Below are 18,843 nucleotides of genomic sequence, written 5' to 3'. Positions count from 1 at the left end.
CCCACAAAGAGCGACAGGCAACACGAGAGAGATGTCCTACCAACTAGGCGGTGCAGAGTGACAAGGCATATACCCACCTTTTTCCACTAATATCCAGTTTAAAATATCCCTCATCTTGTATTACTCAATTTGTATCGTATCACCTATTCATTAGTACTTAATTATGCTATTGATTGCATTATTTGCTCACGGAGAGGAATTATGATATAAAGTCATTACATTGTCATCTCATTGTGAAAGGGTTAAGCTGAAATCAATATTTGAAATGCCTTTCTGTGTTGATCGTGTCACATTCACCTTGTGTATGGAGAAAGTAATGGATACAGAGAAACACTGAGAAGCCTTGTTCTGTATCGCCCCACGATACTGAGGCATGTATTTCCGATCAAAACCTTCTGGAATGGTAAAAGAATGTTCATGGTTTAGCACACTGATGATGTGATCACATAACGTGTGCACCGCTTCTGCTTACTGTCTGCAAGGAAAGCATGATGGTGAGTCATGCCAGGAGCCAAATGAAGGAATGAATGCTCATAGATTTATCATCGTAATCAACAAAACAAAACACCAGTCGATCACCAATTCATACTGAATGGACACAGTGCAGGATGTGTTGTTGATGCTAGTGAATGGTGGACTCGCAAATACCACACACACATGCACACACAAAACAACGTGGGAGATCAAGATCTTGCAGTGCTACCACATGTGACAAATGCTTTGAAGCTAATGCCTTTTGCCCTCTGACGTGGCCATTTACATGATGATAAACAAAGTGAACAAACTTTTCTACACCTTACAAATATATAGGACTTTGTTGTATTTGCGGCACAATCTGTTTATTTAGGACCTGATTTACAGAAGTGTTTTATAATGGCACAATACCATTCGAAAAAACACTGTGAACCAGGGCCTTAGTCTCTTATGCAGCAGAGTGTAAAAAGTCAGTCTGCTTATGTGTTGCCCCCTGTGTTTACCTACTACAGTTTGGAGCACTGTTAGAGAATGCTGTCTTGTGAGGGTGTAATAGACCAAGATTTTTTAATTTGCGTTCCTATAAAATTATGTGGGTAATTTATGTTCCTGGTGAGATCCCCTTACATAAGTGCTCCATGCAAGAATTATAGCACACACATCTACCTTTTTTGAGACAGCCTCCTATCACTCTCAGCAATAACCAGTCAGTGGCACAAGGCAGGTTTAAAGGACATTTGTGCATTCCTGCCTGCTGCTGGAACAGAAAGTTGGGTATAATCATATGCCTTAGTGAGTCTGGTGGCACAATAATCTGTAAATATAAGCCATGCCTGGTTGTTGCATGGTGACACCTACGAGTACACAATTACACAGCCACTGCAATTTGATATCACACTTATGTCAGCTCGGTGAGCAATGCTCAGTTATGATAGTACTGATGTATATTGATTTTTGACCTGACCTTCGCCACAACGGCTGTGTGGAGCAATGGCCTGGATGGGCCTTTTTGCTCCCCATGCAGGAAGAGTAAAACATTCCCCCAGGGCACAGTAACTTCCCGAGGAGGTATCCTGAGACCCAGTGCTTCAAACGTAGAACTGACATAAAGTCACTCTCACACCAAGGTGCTGACCTCTAGATTCTCTTTGAAGTCAGAAGGTAAGAGAAGGGGGTGGATGGAGAAGGGTCCCATCATCTTGGCTTCTGTTACAGCTCTCTTCCTTTTCCTGTCGCTTCAATTATCTTCAAGGTATTATGGGTCTGACGTTATGAGGCAAAGAGCATTTGTTAAAAGAACCTAGATTGGACCCCTTGCAGCCAGCTTGCTTTGGACTGATCACCCCTGATATTTTGCTCTTATAAGGAGAGAGGCAGCCCCTCATTATTTAATTCATCTTTAGACTATCAAAAGAAGAAGGATGCATGTTTAAACCTCTGTTGGGAGTGCAGTTAATTTTAAAGTTCTTCATCAGTGAGGTGAAGGCAGAAGGTATCCAAGGTAGAAGAGCTTTGTCCTCTTATTATCCCCCGAGAAGAGTTGGGGTGACTGCTGCTGGACTAAGGCCTCACTACTGGACGCACTGCAAACTGGATCCTGTTCACTAGAATTGTAAGATCCCACAGAGGTGCCAGCTAAGCCATCTGGAGTCAGAGTGAAGAAAAGAAAGACTCACTTCTTCCTGAAGTCCCTGGAATAAGTCTACCAGCAACCCAGTAACAGCTGGAATCCTGTTCCATCACCCCAATACATAGTTGAGCCAGATTGACCACTCTAGCTGCCTCAGAACCACCACAGGACCTGAAGTGCTACTTTTGCCACTCTAAGCAAACTCAGAAATACTTCTCAGGCCATCCAGATGCCGGCTCGATCCATTGAAGTAGACCAACTCGTCTTGACCCAATTACAGTCTCAAAATTCTGGGAGCAACAGACTGAGCACCAACCCAGCTGCTGGCGGCCTTAAAAATTACCCATCTTGAAAGCACACAGGACCCAGCAGAGCCATCATCTTGCCGGCAGCCTGACCTCTGCCCCGAAGTGATTGGAACCCATTGTCTCACCATCTTGAATGCTGATTTAACACATCAGGAGCCTGAACATAAACCCTACTACACTGACCACCATGGGAATTAAATCAACTCGGACATTTCAAAGCCGACTCAAGCATGACAAATGCGCATTGAAGCCCAGCTTGATGACGCTGAACACCAAAGAAAAAAATAAAGGTACTGTGAAGAGGCCCTGACCTTTTTATTCACTTTTGTTGCCCATAATGACTCTTAAGCCCTGCTTTCATAGATTTTCCTTCAAGAACAAAACTTTGAACATTGACATTTTTGGCCATTCTGATTGCATGAAAACCATGTTCATCTAGCCATAGAGTGTCCATTTGGATAAGTCTGTATTCTCTGTGTTTTCTTTCACAGGCATTATCTACTGTTTTCTAGATAGTTGATTGCAAATCACAGTGATGGAAAAAATGTGTGACAAAGGAACAAGTTCAGTACATACAAGCAAAAACAATGACAAAATATTGTCTCATTTACCGGACATCATTTCACAAGTGATTCAAAGTTTGAACATGTCTGATACACAACTTTAGACTACCAACTGTAGCAAATTCTTGAGTTGAAATACACGTGGACCTTCGTCATTTCAACATGAAGAAATTGCTGCAACTATTTTCAAGGAATATGACATTGTTCCATTCCAAGAAACATGGCTCACATCTCATTTATCTCTAGATGTTTACACCATTGTTTCCCAACTAGCAACTAGTTCCATTGGTGAGCGTCCATCACGTGGTCTCCTAACAGCAGTAAAAAATATGTTTGGCCTTAATGTAGAATGTATTACCAACCCCATGCAAGGCATATTAGTATCTAGGTGTATTATTAACTGGGGTAATTCGGTAAGAGGTCTCCTAATGTTCAATATTTACTGGAACTCAACTTTATGCCATTTGATACTTGTCTTTGAACATAAAATGTCCCCATGACCTTATAGTCAAATTCTACAACAAATAACAATAATGGTGAATTATGGGAACAGGTGTTCTCACAATGGAATTTGCATATAGTAAATGCGAATTTTAGCTCTGATAATCCCCCTGCTGCAACCTAGCGCAATGGCAAGAGTTTTTCCACAATAGAATATTTTGTTGTTTCTCATGAGTTATTCCTTCAGTGCAAATGGTTTAAGATTGTCCCCTGGAGACAAAGCAATCACAATGCCTTACAAATAGACTTTTATTTGGGAAATCATGTAATTAGCGAGATTTATGATTTCAACCTCCAACTGAAATCGCATTGTTGGGTTTGTAAATAAGGGCAAGAATCTTAACAAGAAGTTAGAAACAATGCTTTTGTATGGCTCACCAGAAGAGCTTGAAATATTGAGTTCCCGGGAACTTATGTTGAATTATTTTGGGATTTTAACCAGCCTCAAACCAAAAAGATTATCACAAAACAAACAAATACTCACACCTTTGATCAATTAACTCATAATAAAAAAATTGAGTAGGGGAAAGAAAGTCCTAAAAAAAAGAATCTTGATTCAATATCTCTGGCATTCGAACTGACTAAACTGAAAAACAACTACAAATATTGTTCTCATAGTCATGCACCGAAGGATCAACGATGGGCAAAATATGCTAAAAACGCATTTACCAGCAGAAACAAAAAAATTCTGTTTGTTGATAAATCATCGAAATAAAACTCAAACTACACAGCAAACCAACACTCTCCCTGCCGCGGATTGGGAGTCTTGCTTTTAAAAACAAACAACTATTATTCTTCCCAAACAATCTTATATTGACAACTGCATTGAATTGTCCTTACAGATTAACAAAGATGAAATCACAAACCTCATCTTGACTGTTTTGAAATCACGTGCAGCTGGACCTAATGGACTAAATAATCAGATACTGATATCAGATCCTCATACCTGGTCAATAATCCTCACAAAACTCTTTAAAAAAAAAATATAACATATAAAGTAATTCCCAACTCTTGGAAAACGGCCGTAATAATTCCCATCCATTAAAAGGGCGATATGCAACATCCAACAAATTATGGACTGATCGCTCTCATGGATTGTGATTGCAAAATCTTTTCTCGCATTGTTCTCCTAGAGTTGCACAAATGGGCTACCAGTCATCACATTCTATCAAAAGGTCAAACGGGATTTAGAAAAGGGCTCTCAACTATGCTGAATGGCCTTACTCTAAACACCTTACAGGCACAAAGTCCAAAAGCGCAATCACCTCCAATATACATGGCCTTTATTAACTTTTCAAAAGCTTTTGACTTGGTAAACACGTCAAAACTCTGGCAGAAGCTAAAGGCTTGGAATATACCTGATGGGTTATTGCAAATAATCATTGCTTTGCATAACTAGACCACCTACAGAGTTAGACTAAACTTACAAGGCAAATTATCTTCAAACATCTCGATCAACAATGGAGTGAGCCTTGGGTGTCTCCTTGCAGCATTATTATTTAATGTATACCATACAGATTTAGTCCCTTTTTTGCAAAATTACACCTTTGCTTCACCGTCCATTGGAAAGTGCAAGGTCCATCTACTTGCCTATGCCGATGATATAGCTTTGATGGACAACATCCCTTTGGGATTAAAACATCTCCTATCAGCTTTAGAAGCATATGTGCTGGACAATGATTCAAACATAAATCAAACAAAATCACCTATTATTATTTTCGGAAAGCCCAGTATTAAGTCGTATGAATCTCAATGGCATTTGGCACAAAATCCCATTCCTGTCATTAAGGAAGTTAAGTACTTGGGACTAAATCTCAGAGTCTGTCTGTCACTTTAAGACCTCACTCTAGAGCTTGAGAGGAAAGCACATCAATATATGTGCCAGTTAAAAAAAACCTCTTGGCACACATTGTTAATTTTTGTTGGTTCCCTTGATTAAATTATATAAAGGGAAAATAATTCCAGCTTTGTTATATGGAAAGGAATGCACCCCCTATTCACACATAGTTGATTGGGACAGATTAGATGGTCACATTTGGAAGAACACATTATCTCTCCATCAATAGTAACCAATTGCCAAACTGAGATATGAGCATGGTTTACACTCTATCCAGGTTAATATCATTGGAAAGTGTTAACTTTGTTTAGGCTAATCCTGGCTCCTTCTGAGTGAACACTATACAAAGACATCAGTGAATACACCAACTCTCATGAAAATAGTTTCCTCAATAATATCCAGGATGATGCTTTATAGATTCTAATGCAGTGTGAATTCTCCAATAAGACTCTTCTTGAAAATCCGGAAAAAGTTAAAATAGTGCTTAAGCGCACAGATTGGATCAAGTTCATATGTTGCCTTATATTAGAAGGTTTCCCAACCCTCTGTGGCGAAAAGAATTAATGTGCTTCAGATTGGGTCTGACAAAGAGCAATGAGACAGACCATATCTGGAACAAATTAGATTGGACATTCTTTTATTTTGGTCTATTTTACTAATGCTATTCCTGTTTCTACTGTTATCAGCACACACCCCTCTTGAAGATATAGCTGGCCCTCATCCTCAAATACCACACAAGGCAAAGGAGGTATACATTTTGGGTTGCACCTTTTTTCACTGTTATGTTTATGATGACTGCTGGTTTAATAGTAGTGTGAGGCTGAGTTGGTGGTTTAGCAACTAAACATCTTTGTACTCCTGCAGACGGGCAGTCATTTTATTGCAACCACAGCTCGTTTGCTTGATTCCAATTACATACACAGCAAATGAGTTGCACAAATGAAATTGATTTTGTTTGGTACCATCAGGAAGTGATGCAATCAGACCCTTGTTTGTAAATCCCATGCTCTATGTCACTGGTGCGGCTGAACTTAATAAGAGGTCCCAAAGTCTGTATGAAGTCATCGGATGTGTGACATTTTCCATTTCAGACAGATTCTGGTCTTCACCAATTAGGTTCATATCTTTTTACTTGAAAGTGGATTCCCCCCTACTGAACTAACAGCCAACAAACCATGTGATGCATCAGTCTATGCTTGCATAATCCTTTGTAAAGATTTCCATTGAAACTAGGGGTGTACCGAACTTCGGCTTCGAGTAAGTATTCGGCCCAATACCGGCTGAAAAAAAGCTATTTGGCTCCGGCCGAATAGTTCCTTGCTATTCGCCTCTTGCTGAATACCTTGACATTCTCATTTGAATACAATGCAACATGAACTCAGAAAGGCAAATATAGACTTCAGTTTGCAAAACCGAATAGAATTAGACCAGACAAATTGCTATCAAACAGCTAAAAAATATCTTATATTCTAATTTGCGCTTTAGGGCATGTTTTGTTACAGATTCTCAGTTAAAAAAGGTGGTCATCTTTTATACTAAGCCTGCAACAATACAGGAACATCTTTTCTTTTGGCGAATGTTTACATGTAATGTGCACTTTTTTCAGTTGGAAAAAACATACTGAAAGAAATTTGCACAGATACTTTCAGTTCCTGTCATGTCACTAACCACTGCCTACGTCATAGTTATCCCTTTTCTTCTTTTAAGGACTTGAGTCCTGACTTTAACATTATCTGATATTTTATCAGGAATTATAAGTTCCATATGTTTGTGTATTGGCGAGAAAGTGTGGCTAGGATAATTGAAAAGTGAGCAACATTTGTTTGGGTAGGGTGAATAGTTGTGAGATGGAGTTCAGGCATTTCAGATTTCCTCTTGACTTGTGTCCTGCATGAACCATTTTATACATTTCTATGTGAACTGCAAAGAAGTTTCCAAACTCGACCGCATCGACTTTGCAACTGGATAGAGAATGCAATGCATCAGATTCACAAAGGCAGTCCTTTAGCATTTGTGAAGCCTCCTACTTGAACTGGCACTTAATATGCAACAATCTTCTGTACATTTGGTCCCTTCATTTTGGTTAAATCTGCTTTATTTCTGGCTTTTATATTTTAAATAAAGATGCTACATTAATTACACTGAAGAGAAATAAAAGTATAAAATGCATTTAAAATGGTGCTTTATTTGTTTTTTTAATAAGTGTGTTTTTTGAAGTTTGGAACATGATTTATTAAATAAAGCAACTATTTGGCTTCATATTCGGCTTCGGCCGAATAGTTGACAAACTATTCAGTATTCGGCCGAATACTAAATATGATATTCGGTACAGCCCTAATTGAAACCAGCATCTTCATTGCCTTAAATTATTTGTTCTCGGATCATGCTTTTATTAAATCATACACAACCATACCCACGAAGCGCACACGTTCTCAATTTTCTCCCAGTTGTATTTTTGATAGTGTCATGTTTTTATGTAGCATTTCATGTCAGTTTCCTCTCACTGCCCACGCACTGTGAGGATAGATGTTACTAATACCAATGCCGCTCAATGGATCACCTTTAGACCTTTGTGGGCTGACTTACAACCATGTTACTTTTGGACTTTGTGTCGTTTAAGCGGAACAATGATGTCTCAGGTGAGCTCTTTAATTACAGAGTGATCTAACCTCAAAGGGATCTGTGCATAATCGTCCTATGTGTGAATGAGCATTCTTGTTGATTAAAGTTCTTAGGTCACTGCCCCTTATTGCATTGTCCTACACCCACTTGTCTATGGCAAACATCTATATAACGTTGTCACTAGAGTCCCAAGTTATGCCCCAAACTGTGACCAGGGAGTGTAATCTTTCATTAAAGCACAAAGCTGCGTTTTCTGTAGGCTAGTTTTCAAGTCATCACAGAGATAAAGTTTTAAGTATTTGTACCCAAACTTGGCCAACAGGTTCTGTTTCTGTTACAGCAGAAAGTATTGATGAGACGTTTATCTATGCAGTTTCATACCATATTTCAATTCAACAGCTAGCAGATTTCTTTAATCGTGTTTGTATATTGGATAAAGGTCATCTCAAATCCATTTAAACTGCTTCCAAACCACAAACAGAAATAGGATATGCAGGTTTTAGTCAGTAATGATTACATATGGAGAATGGGCAAGACACAATTTAACAACTGTGATATCTTTTTTTTATGGCTTTCATATTTTGTATGTACAGTACGAACGTGTGAAAGTGTGTCAGTGAAACAATTCACATTTCCGTAACTCCCATTGCACCCTTCGAATAATGCCAAAGACATAATATTGATGGGTGGATTTTAACTTTGTGATTTAACTTCAAGGTGCATCTCGGGATGAATGTATTACCATTTCAGGATGAACACCTGTAAATACTAATGACAAGTATCACTTATTCGAAAAATTAGTCTAAACATTTTACAGAAGTCATTACTATTTCCCCAGCACAACCGGTCCCCATTAATCATTTTAGGAAGGTTAAAAGGCCGAGATGGAGATAATCAATTTGGTTTAAAAAAAGAACTCTCTTATAGTCACAATAATCTTTGGACCTGTTTTGACAGTTGATACAAAACCCACAAACCAGAAGTGTAATGGCCTGATTCACAGAGAGTTTTCCAATGGTATTGTGCCATTATGAAATGCTTCTTTGGCTTGCCTCTTTTGTAATGGGCACATACCATCGTGAGTTGAAAGCTCCAGGGAAAATCCTACCTGATGCAGGTAGATACGCATGTTCCCACTGATTGTCATTCCAACCTGATTCTGCCTGAACCTCTTATGCGAGGTGTACATCTTCAGGAATGTTTGAGAGAAGTTTGGGCAGGTTGGATGCATTTCTGGGGGCAAATAAATAACTTAAAAAGGAAGGTAGCAAGAGTAGATAGAGTCCTGTGGTTCTGTGAATGTTATCCAAGTATGACAGCACATTAAACTTTGCAGTAAGATCGCTGAAGATTCTCTACCCTTCCAAGATGTGGTGATATGTATGACCTATGTGCTCCTGGAAAGTCTGCTGAAGACGTCTCTTTGGAAGAACATCTTGTAGCCAACGAGGCAAATAGCTGTTGTATAAGGAGAAGGCAGATAACAGGGGCCCATCAGAGGCTCAGCACAGCTGATTGATAGCAAGGGTTACCAAAGAGCTTTGACAGAGAGTTACACTTCCCTCTAGCCATATTAAAATACTGCCAGTTTCTGATCTGGAAATCCTGCCTAGAGGATCACCCTGCCACTATGCCAGCCTGCCATCATTCACAATGTTAGGACTACGTTGCCCATATGTGGTTCCCCACTTATGTAATGTGTATGTGCACTCATTGTTACCTGAGTAAAAAAAAACAACTCTTTAGCCCTCATTATAACGCGGTAAAATGGTATTTCAAATACTGCTTTTTGTTGCTGCCCAGCTGATTATGGGCCTGTATTTATACACTTCAAGCGGTATTCCTTAGGAATAACGCCTGCAGTAAATGCTGTCTATTCTTTAGGTGAAATATTTTCATTCATTTTGCCTCCACCACACCCAAATGGTGGAGGCAAAAATGGCGGTCCCACTTTTAAACATGTTTTCACTCATATTGAGGTTTGTGCTAGTGTAACACTGCACTAAGAGGACATAAATAATGGTGCCATGTTTGTTGTATTAGCAGAATGGCCTACTAATGGCCTACTAATGTCTCCCAGTTCCACCGTCCAGATAGGAAAGGAAACTGTTTTGTTTTCTAGTTTACAACTGTGAAATGGAGCAATACACAAGTACTAACGCACACACACAGTATATGGATGCATGGCATCAGATTCTATGAAGGTACAGCACTTTTTTTAATCATTAACCCACATGTAATGATGGCAAGGAATGGCCAATAGACTGTCCCTCGTATTTTAAGATTAACTACCACAACCAAACATTCATTTGTAAATGTAGCAGTAAATGTTGAGTTTTACCCTTTTCTATTGTTCTTTGATCTATGAAAATTATGTATCCTTTCAAAACAGGTCGGCTAGAACATTTGCATTGTTGGTTCTGAAAATGAACAGATGAGAGTGACATCCGTGTAGGTAGACTACTGAATGTTTACCTTTGTTGGACAGGTAGTCCACATCTTCCGAGCTCATGGTCTCTGGCTCAAACTCTGCAGAAAGGTTTTCCTCCAGTGGAAAGTCATCTTTGGAGGCAATATCCATGTCCTCGGATAAGCATTCTTCCTCTTCATCCTCGATGCTGTCTTCAAGGGGCCCTTGAAATAAAATCAAGATCGCTGTATTAAGGAAATAGCCTGTGGATGGCGAACAAATCAACATCTTTCCTTATCCCAGCACTTGCTCCCGATTCTGAAGAAAGTTCTCATCTGACAAGGAAGGAAGGCTTTCCTATGTTTGATTTTTTGTGGCTGGTCGTGTTGTGTCTTGTATTGCATTATGATTCCCTTTACCTGAGCAGGCAGGGTTTTAATGATAAACTTCCAGCTATTGATTAATATTTTGCTGCTGAAACTAACTTTTCTTGATACGTTTTGCATAGGATTTGCATATGCAAATGTGTGTCATCAGTTGCACTTCGATGGAGTACACTCCAGCTATGGATTTTTATGGAAGTTATTCTCCCATTATTCAATGTAAGAATACTCTGGAAAGCAAAGATAGGAAAATGTAAGATAAGCATTTTTCATTGGCTACTTATGGGATATTGTAAGACTCTGGATACACATGGTCAGGAATAGCAACATGTTATAAATATAGCAAAACTGGGTGTGGTCACAGGCCTTCTATTAAGAAACAACATATATTTAATTAGTGCTTCTTTTCTAATTCATCTCCTTTAAGTGATGAAAAAGTCGATTCTACTATTTCGAAAAATCAACAGTATTCAACTTCCTGAATATATCTCTCTCTTCCCATTTACAACTCAAACACAGTACTTTTGGCCACCTGGCCAATGTATCACCAATGGAGATATTAACTCTACATAAAGGGTATACGTAATTAGACATGTCAGTTTGTAGTGTGCATGTTTATATACATAGAATATGAACATTTACTAGAGACCCCTGCCTTCAGAGTTCTGATGACAAAATATCACAGAACAGACAGAAAAAGCCAGAACAAGAGCAAGAAAACAAACAGCAAGAACATGGTACGATGAACCAAAAACGTAGGCCATAATTTAAGGCTCTGGATAAAATGAACATTGAAGGACAACATTAATCCACCCACCAAATAAACATAGGGCCTCATTATAAATTTGCCAGTCCGGGAACTACGGTACCGGTAAGCTTGCTGGTACCGTAGTTCCCAGACTGGCAAACTACGAGTTGGGCTCGCAGGTGCCTTTCTGCCTGCCAGGTCGAACCTAGCGGGCAGAGCGGCACCCGTGAGCACAGCTTGTTGGATGTACCAGCACCGTTCATAACGATGCCGGTGCATCCGGGTTCCCCATTACCATTGAGGCCTATTGGCCTCAATGGGAATGGGGAAGAATTTTTCCCAGCGCCTAGGAATGGGCAAATCATGGGTCCGGCAAGGCCGTAATGACCCAGTGATTGCCCATTTCTGGGCGTCGGAAAAAATACCAGCGGCAGCCGTGCCTGTATCACAAGCATGGGTACCACCAGCCTCGTAATGAGGATAACTAAAAAACTAAAACATGGGTGGGAGGTCAGGGGTAAAAAGTTCCAAAATACAAAGGTCACTGTGCGGTATGGCAAGTAGGAATACCTAGAAGATGTAGGGTGATCAGGAGGCAAATATAGTTCACAGGAGCTTCACCCTCCAGTCCACTCGAGGCTCTAATTCAAGGTGAGCAGCACTTGCATGGGATCTGCGTGCTTCTCCTGTTGGACCCTAGACATGGTGCTGATTTCCACACTCTCAGCTGCTGCTTGCCAGCACCATATTTGCCTCCTCCCACCAGACAGCCCACGATCCACTATACTTCCATCAAATGGAGCCGCCCAAGCAGCAACCACAGGTTCGAGGACCCCAGAGCGGGTCCAGTGTGGCTCCAATACAGCTTCAGAACAGTTCCAAGATACTTGATTCTAGTTCTTCTGCTAGCCATCTCAAAACTAGAAAATGCTTCTGGGCTCAGAGAAATCACATTTCTTACTGCGGTGGGAGGAGCCCTTTATCAATAGACCTCGCCTACTCTCATTTTCGATTGCCACTGATAACACAGATGCTCCCATCAAAGAAGGAGACATAAATGTCATTTGGGGAACTCATGAGCACGTATTGTTACATAAGGCCTGGGAACACACTATGCAATATACAATTAGTTAAGCAAGGAACAGAAGCACTACTTACAAAACAGGGCAACATAATTTAACTAAACAGATTAATTTACTGGGGATTGGAACAGCTGATTTGCTTGGGTTCATATCAATAATCATTTGCACATTTCAGGTCTTTATGTGTAGATGTTAAAGGACTTAGTGCCAAATAACAAATGGGGTATGTTATGTTCACGTTTACACATTCACTGTCCCCTTGGGATCTTTAAAGGGCAACAATTAGGGTCAATCGTATCAGTGGAGTGGCACCCTTCACCTTCCGCCAAAGTCAAATGTGTCCACACATCATATTGTGGTACACACAGTCTGGTATATAACACACTGCTTGAAAGCACAATGGGCAGTGTAGGAATAAGATATGATATGGCATTTATAACGCGCCTATACACAAATGTTTCAAGGCGCGACGAGAGAGGGGGAACAGAAGGAAGACAGAGACAGCGATCTTACTAGGCCAGGTGACAATGAGATCGTGCAAGTGCAGGTGAGGAGGGGAGGGGAAAAGTGCAGAGGGAAGGGAAGTTATCTGAGGGCAGCCCCGGGGATCGAACCTGTGTTGCACTGAGTCATCTTGTTTCCAAGGCGAGCACGTTTCCCCGGAGCTATCCTCCCAAGACTTTATCCGGAAACCTGCTTCAGTACACCCAGAACTTGATTCCTATTCCATTATCCAAAGGTTGGTGGCACTTGCTGAGTTCCGGTTCCGCAAATTTTCATTGCAGTTACAATTGTCATGAACTGGCATTCTCAGCAAAGATGCCAACAGTTATTTAGGGTGTTCCCACTCTGAAAGATTCATGCTATAGTGCACGGCATATCAACGCCGTTCTTAATATCGGTTGGTAAAATTGCTGCGGTAGTTTGCTCTCATTGCTACACTACAGCACCTTTATTTCATTCAAAAACCCGACAAACACATTTGATTTTAAATTATTTGCAATGTTTTAGGCATGACTGACAGATAATAATGAAGGATCCTGAGACTGCTTAACAACGAATATCCATGCGATAAATCTGCACGCATGGCACAACATGGTATCCCCGTCATCTCCCTTGCACAAGATCCTGTTGCAGTCAACCCACTGAATCAATTATTTCTTTCGGGATTGGCTTAGAGCCCCTTGTAGTGTGTCTCGAGAGGTTTTTCATATTACAGCCTCTGCCAACCTGATCAAGTGCTTTTTACAATCACATCTTTTTACCTGTGATGAATTGACATTTTAATAAATTCCATGCAAAGCTCTTGAGATGAATGCAGATTCCTGTCTTAAAAGACAAAATCCATCTTCAAAGTGGAGACCAAGCAGGCGCTCATTACGCAAGGTTGAAGCCGGAGGAAAAATTACAAAACTCTATCTTTAATGAAATTCTGGCTATTCATAATTAATTAAAGGAGCACTTGATTTAAAAATACATTTTAGACTTCTAAAAATCCTTCCTTTACTAGTCTTGGGCTTCTCGCTGATGTCCTTCCTGCATGATGAGAGATAGCGTTGAGGCGTCAGCTGCAGTGAATGTATTTTTAGATTACCAATGCCGGAGAGAAGAAGTTCAGCAAATGAATCTCTATACATTTGCTCGCGGGTTTGCAAGCTTAAGGCAGGGCATACAATTACTTTGACAACCATGTAGCACCGTACCTAAGAAAATAACTTAGTGGATGTTGTTTCTATCTCCTGATTGCTTTCACGCTCTTTGATAGCTGTTTTTTTTAAATAGCATTTTAGCATGAAACAATTTAAAGCAACAGGCTACCACTTGCCAAAGTTGGAGATCCTTATAAGTGTGCAGATTGGCTACAATGTCCACAAAAACAGAGATCTTAAAAAGCTGTTAAGCGATCAACATAAATATTGATCTCGACACAGGAGTGGAAACAATGGTAGCCATTGTTTCACCACATAATGGCTGCCCTAACCTCTAGCCTCTTTTGCTACCTGCCAACCCAAAGCAGTCATAATTTACTCCTAATTCAAGTCTTGCCTCAGAGATCCATGTAAAAACTGCAGTCACCATATCAAATCCCAAGAGATTCCATTTATCCTTTCATCCCACCAAGCCAAAGTGTGTAATTATAGTGTTGCACAATTATTAAGCACTTAGAAGCAGGAGGATTCAGGCATTGTGTGCCGCATGATAATGTGATGTTGGCATATTACAAGAAAGTTGTGTCATATTGTGGTGACGTCAGAGAAAGCAAGTGCTGATTTATATGTTACTAGGTCTGATGTTATTGGCAGCTCAGTTTATAGTCTACTTTTACAGGTAACCACTGACACCAAAGACTTTGCTACCACAACTCCCAAACAACAAATCCCTTCCAACATTTAATGACACATGGGCACGCCTTTCTTTCTAGCTTCCTTTAATAAGAAACTATTTGTTACTGGCGGGGCACAGTCATTAGATGTTATGGCATTTGCATACATTTAATGAGCATGTGTCCTTTGTTTTTCATGTGTTCTCTTACTAGGATACAGGAAATGACCAGGGAAACGTGCGTCATCCCCCATGTGTGCCACCCAACTGTTCCCAGTCAGGAGCTGGCCATTGAAAATGCACCACATTAAGCTACTTGCAATAATTACTCTGAGTAACGCTGACTTGACTGACCTCTAGTAAGGTAAAGAGGAAACTTCTTTGGTAAAGCCAATAGTCAAATCCAGGTACAGACCAAAGGTAAGTCAGACCTCACCATGGCAACCTGTTTATGAATCTGGCCCATATTATTGTCCTTTATTCTTTTGTATCAGGGCGGATTTCACAGCAGTTTTCGTACTAAGGCAACAATTGCCATGGAATAATCCATTCAAATTAATTTTCCCTAATCCTAATTCCTCTTGCAGACATAAAAAGGTTTCTGTAATACCAATCAAAGCACTGAAGGTAGTAATGTGTGCGATCATCTATTTACAAAAAATAAATATATATGTAAAACGAGCAAGTCAGCCTAGAGTTACATTACACTATATAAGATATGGGTGTAAAATGAACCCCTAAAATGCAGGTTAGTGCCCTAGCTAACTGTCAGAGAGTGCATCTAGTTCTGCCTCCTTGTTTCCAGCTTCTAGTTTACCCTTTGAATCTCAGTTCCTGTTCTGTCTCTTGTATATCTTTCCTTTCTAGATTCTTTCTGCTCCCCTGTTGGTCATCTTCATTCTCAGTCCACTTTTTTCATCCAGTTGTTCCTAAATCCCCCTGAGCACCGCCTCCTTTTCGCTCTTTTTCATTCTTTACTCTTCATTGGAATTCAGTTCCACTTATTGTCTGCTCTTCTTTCACGTACCACATTTTTCACACTCGCACTTGCTTAAAGGTCCACCTTCTGTCTCTTCTCTATGATCAAAAATTCCTGACAGATCATTAATTTTAATTCACTGTAATTCACTGTATATGTGTTGTACCGTTGTTTTAATATTTGTTAAGCTCTTTGGTGAAAGTGCTAAAGAATCTCAATAAATGTAAAATGCAAATCAGCCTTTGTTTATTTTTCTAGGTTTTTTGCTATTTTTAACTGGCTGTGCACCCATTTGTGTCTCCAACCTGAGTCTGGGGCCTAGAATCTACTGTTCTCCGCTCTCTGTGTTTCTATGATTTGCCAATGCCCAGCGCTAACTCACAACATACTGATTTTAGGTTATTTTGTACACTTGCAGTTGAAGTTTTTAAAACAAATGGGTAAAATGATATCCCATAATGTAAAGTTTGAAAATGTTTATATACTTTGCATCGTTATGGCCTTAAGTTTGAAAATGTAAGTTTGAATATATTAATTTTCTTGATTCAATTCATTAGTTAATGTTATATCTTCAAAGTTTCTAGCATCCTGCTACCCTTCTTGTATCCGAAGTCCTTTTGTCCCTCTCTCCGGTGTTCTAATTAATGTTCCCCATTCTTTGGACACGCATTTCTATTTAGCGCTATACATTGGTTGAACACCCCTTTTACTCCCCTTTTAATCTTGCTGACAATTCCTCTCCTGTACACAAAACTGCTATTTGTCTTTTTGTTCTTCTTTCAAAAAGTATATACTACAAAAATATCACCCCACTATTTACCCTCTTCATCAACTGTACCTTACCTCCTGATAATACTTACAAGTTGCTACAATTGTTCAAACATTTTCTTTGTTTTTTTGATTTTCAACCGTCCACATTTTCAAACTTTCTTTTCAAACTTTAATATTTCAAACTTATATGTTTTAATTTAACACCAGATACCCCCATAAAGGTATTGTGGGGGGCACCCTGGCACCAAAGGCCCTGAATAATATGAAACTATAGCCTTATGTGTGTCTTTAAACCTGGCACACACACACTAGACCTACAGGTGAAGGGTCAACAAGGGGAGAACCAATCACTCCCCTGAGCTGCACTAACTTACATGTGTTTTAATAGCAATACATTATGGCAGCGATTTACAAATTACATTCTCAGATGGTTTAGGATATTTGGGATAAAAAAATTAATTTGGAGCCAAATTAATTCTAATTTGATAATTTCACACATTTGATGTTTCATCCTTCCTAATCTATGGAGGATAAGGATGGTGTAGTTCTACCCACACTACAGTACCTAGAGGTACGTGTTCTCTAGTGGTGAAGCCACTACAGGGCACCTGCCCAGAATGGGATTTTCAGCCTCTGTGTATGTCTTTCAGAGAGCTTCCCTGTTGAAGTTTTGCTGGAGGACAGTTTCACTGGTAAATCCTCTTCTCCTCCAGCATTTAGGTTTTGGGGTGATAATAAATGTGCAATATCCAATCAGAGGAAGTGAGGTCACAATTTAGTGATAGGAGGATAAACATTATGCTAACTTTAGCCAGGATTGATCACTGTCCCTAAACTTAAAATTCTCTTTGGGATGGGGGCGGGTGGCGGGTGTGCAAAACCTGTGTTGGTGCAAATATGTGTTGATGCTAGACTGTGAGGAAGACAGTACTCTGATAAGCTTAACCTTAAACACTGCATACCTGCCTTGGCAGAAACTTTGCATATAACCTGCTGGCCCTCAAAAGGACAGTCTCCCTGATTTGCCATTGGACTGGTTACCAGAGGTGTGAAGCTTATCCCTGGGAACATATGAATAGGACTATGCTGTGATACCGCCTGCCTTTCTGTAAAAACATTTCTCCAAGAACCAACTCTGGTGGCATGGTGTTTCAGGGTACAGATGGATCCAGAACCATTCAGTGTGAAGGCCCGAGAGAAGCCAACACTTGGTACTCTGCATGGAAGTGGACTGCAGTAGTGACCAAACCCTCCTTTGATTGACTTAAAAAGAACCATCTGAAGGACAGCAGAAATCATTCAGCCTATCCAAAATGAAGCAAACTCAGCGGGTGCATGAACTTCTTTGAGCTTTTTGTGAAGCTCTGAAATCATCTGGCCTTAAGGAACCCGAGAGGGTTTATGTTGGTGCGCCATAATCTGTAGACAGAACATTTATTTAGGTTCTTTCAAAATGACCGAGGAAAACTGAGGACATGACCCAATGCTATTGATATTTGTATGACTATGACCCTTGCATACCCTCACTGCATTCTCCGCATTGAGAGTTTGCCATTGTTTTCACCTTTTCTTTGTAGAGGGTATGTGTGAAAAGCAACTGATATTGTGGAGCCCGCATTGGGTACCATCCTGAGACTTTTTCCACTGGCATGATCTTTTGTCTCCATAAAGATGGGTAGGTCAGAAGGTAACCTTTTGAACCGGGATAGACCTGGCCTTCGAAGGTTTGCCTAGTCCCCAATCTGGCATGCAAGGCCGACACTTACTGATTCCCATCTATTTTCCTCTTTTTTCTGCATTTATTATTGGATAATATTGATTCTTGCAGGATTCCTTTGGCTTTCTATGTAAAACCGTAAATGTATGTTTATTGAGTTTCCTTTAGACAATTTGCTCCAAATTATTATGTTAGATACAGAGTGGAACTGGCATGTGTAGTAGAGTTCCCAAGCCCGACCCACACTCAAATCGCCCATTTTGAAGGGCCAGGAACTTTCACATCAAAGTATGTGACGTATGATGAACAAATAAACCAGCAGAGAGCCACAGTGGGGCTCTACCCAGTACCTATCAGACTGACGGCACCTATTGAAGTACCTGCACTTAAGAAACCTTGGACAGTAATGTACCCATTGAGAAAACCATATCGACAAGTGAGACAAACTGACAATGGCCAAAACACAATGCCTGAAGAAGCCAAGAAAGTCCTAAAG

The 18,843-nt window shown here is 40.1% G+C and overlaps 1 protein-coding gene across 1 annotated transcript in view; it reads right to left on the bottom strand.

Moving 5' to 3' along the window:
* The window catches only part of ZFPM2 (zinc finger protein, FOG family member 2), an 815,442-nt gene that overhangs the window by 635,037 nt on the left and 161,562 nt on the right, over positions 1–18,843 (bottom strand). The window contains exon 2 of the mRNA XM_069621491.1: positions 10,411–10,569. Within this exon, the coding sequence (XP_069477592.1) occupies positions 10,411–10,569 (159 nt within the window). The remainder of the gene's footprint in view (positions 1–10,410; positions 10,570–18,843) is intronic.

The sequence above is a fragment of the Ambystoma mexicanum genome, chromosome 5q, assembly GCF_040938575.1.
Source record: "Ambystoma mexicanum isolate Mex_15411 chromosome 5q, UKY_AmexF1_1, whole genome shotgun sequence".
NCBI classification, from domain to species: domain Eukaryota; kingdom Metazoa; phylum Chordata; class Amphibia; order Caudata; family Ambystomatidae; genus Ambystoma; species Ambystoma mexicanum.
Note: the sequence above shows the minus strand (reverse complement) of the source record. Positions and strands in the feature narration are given on the sequence as shown.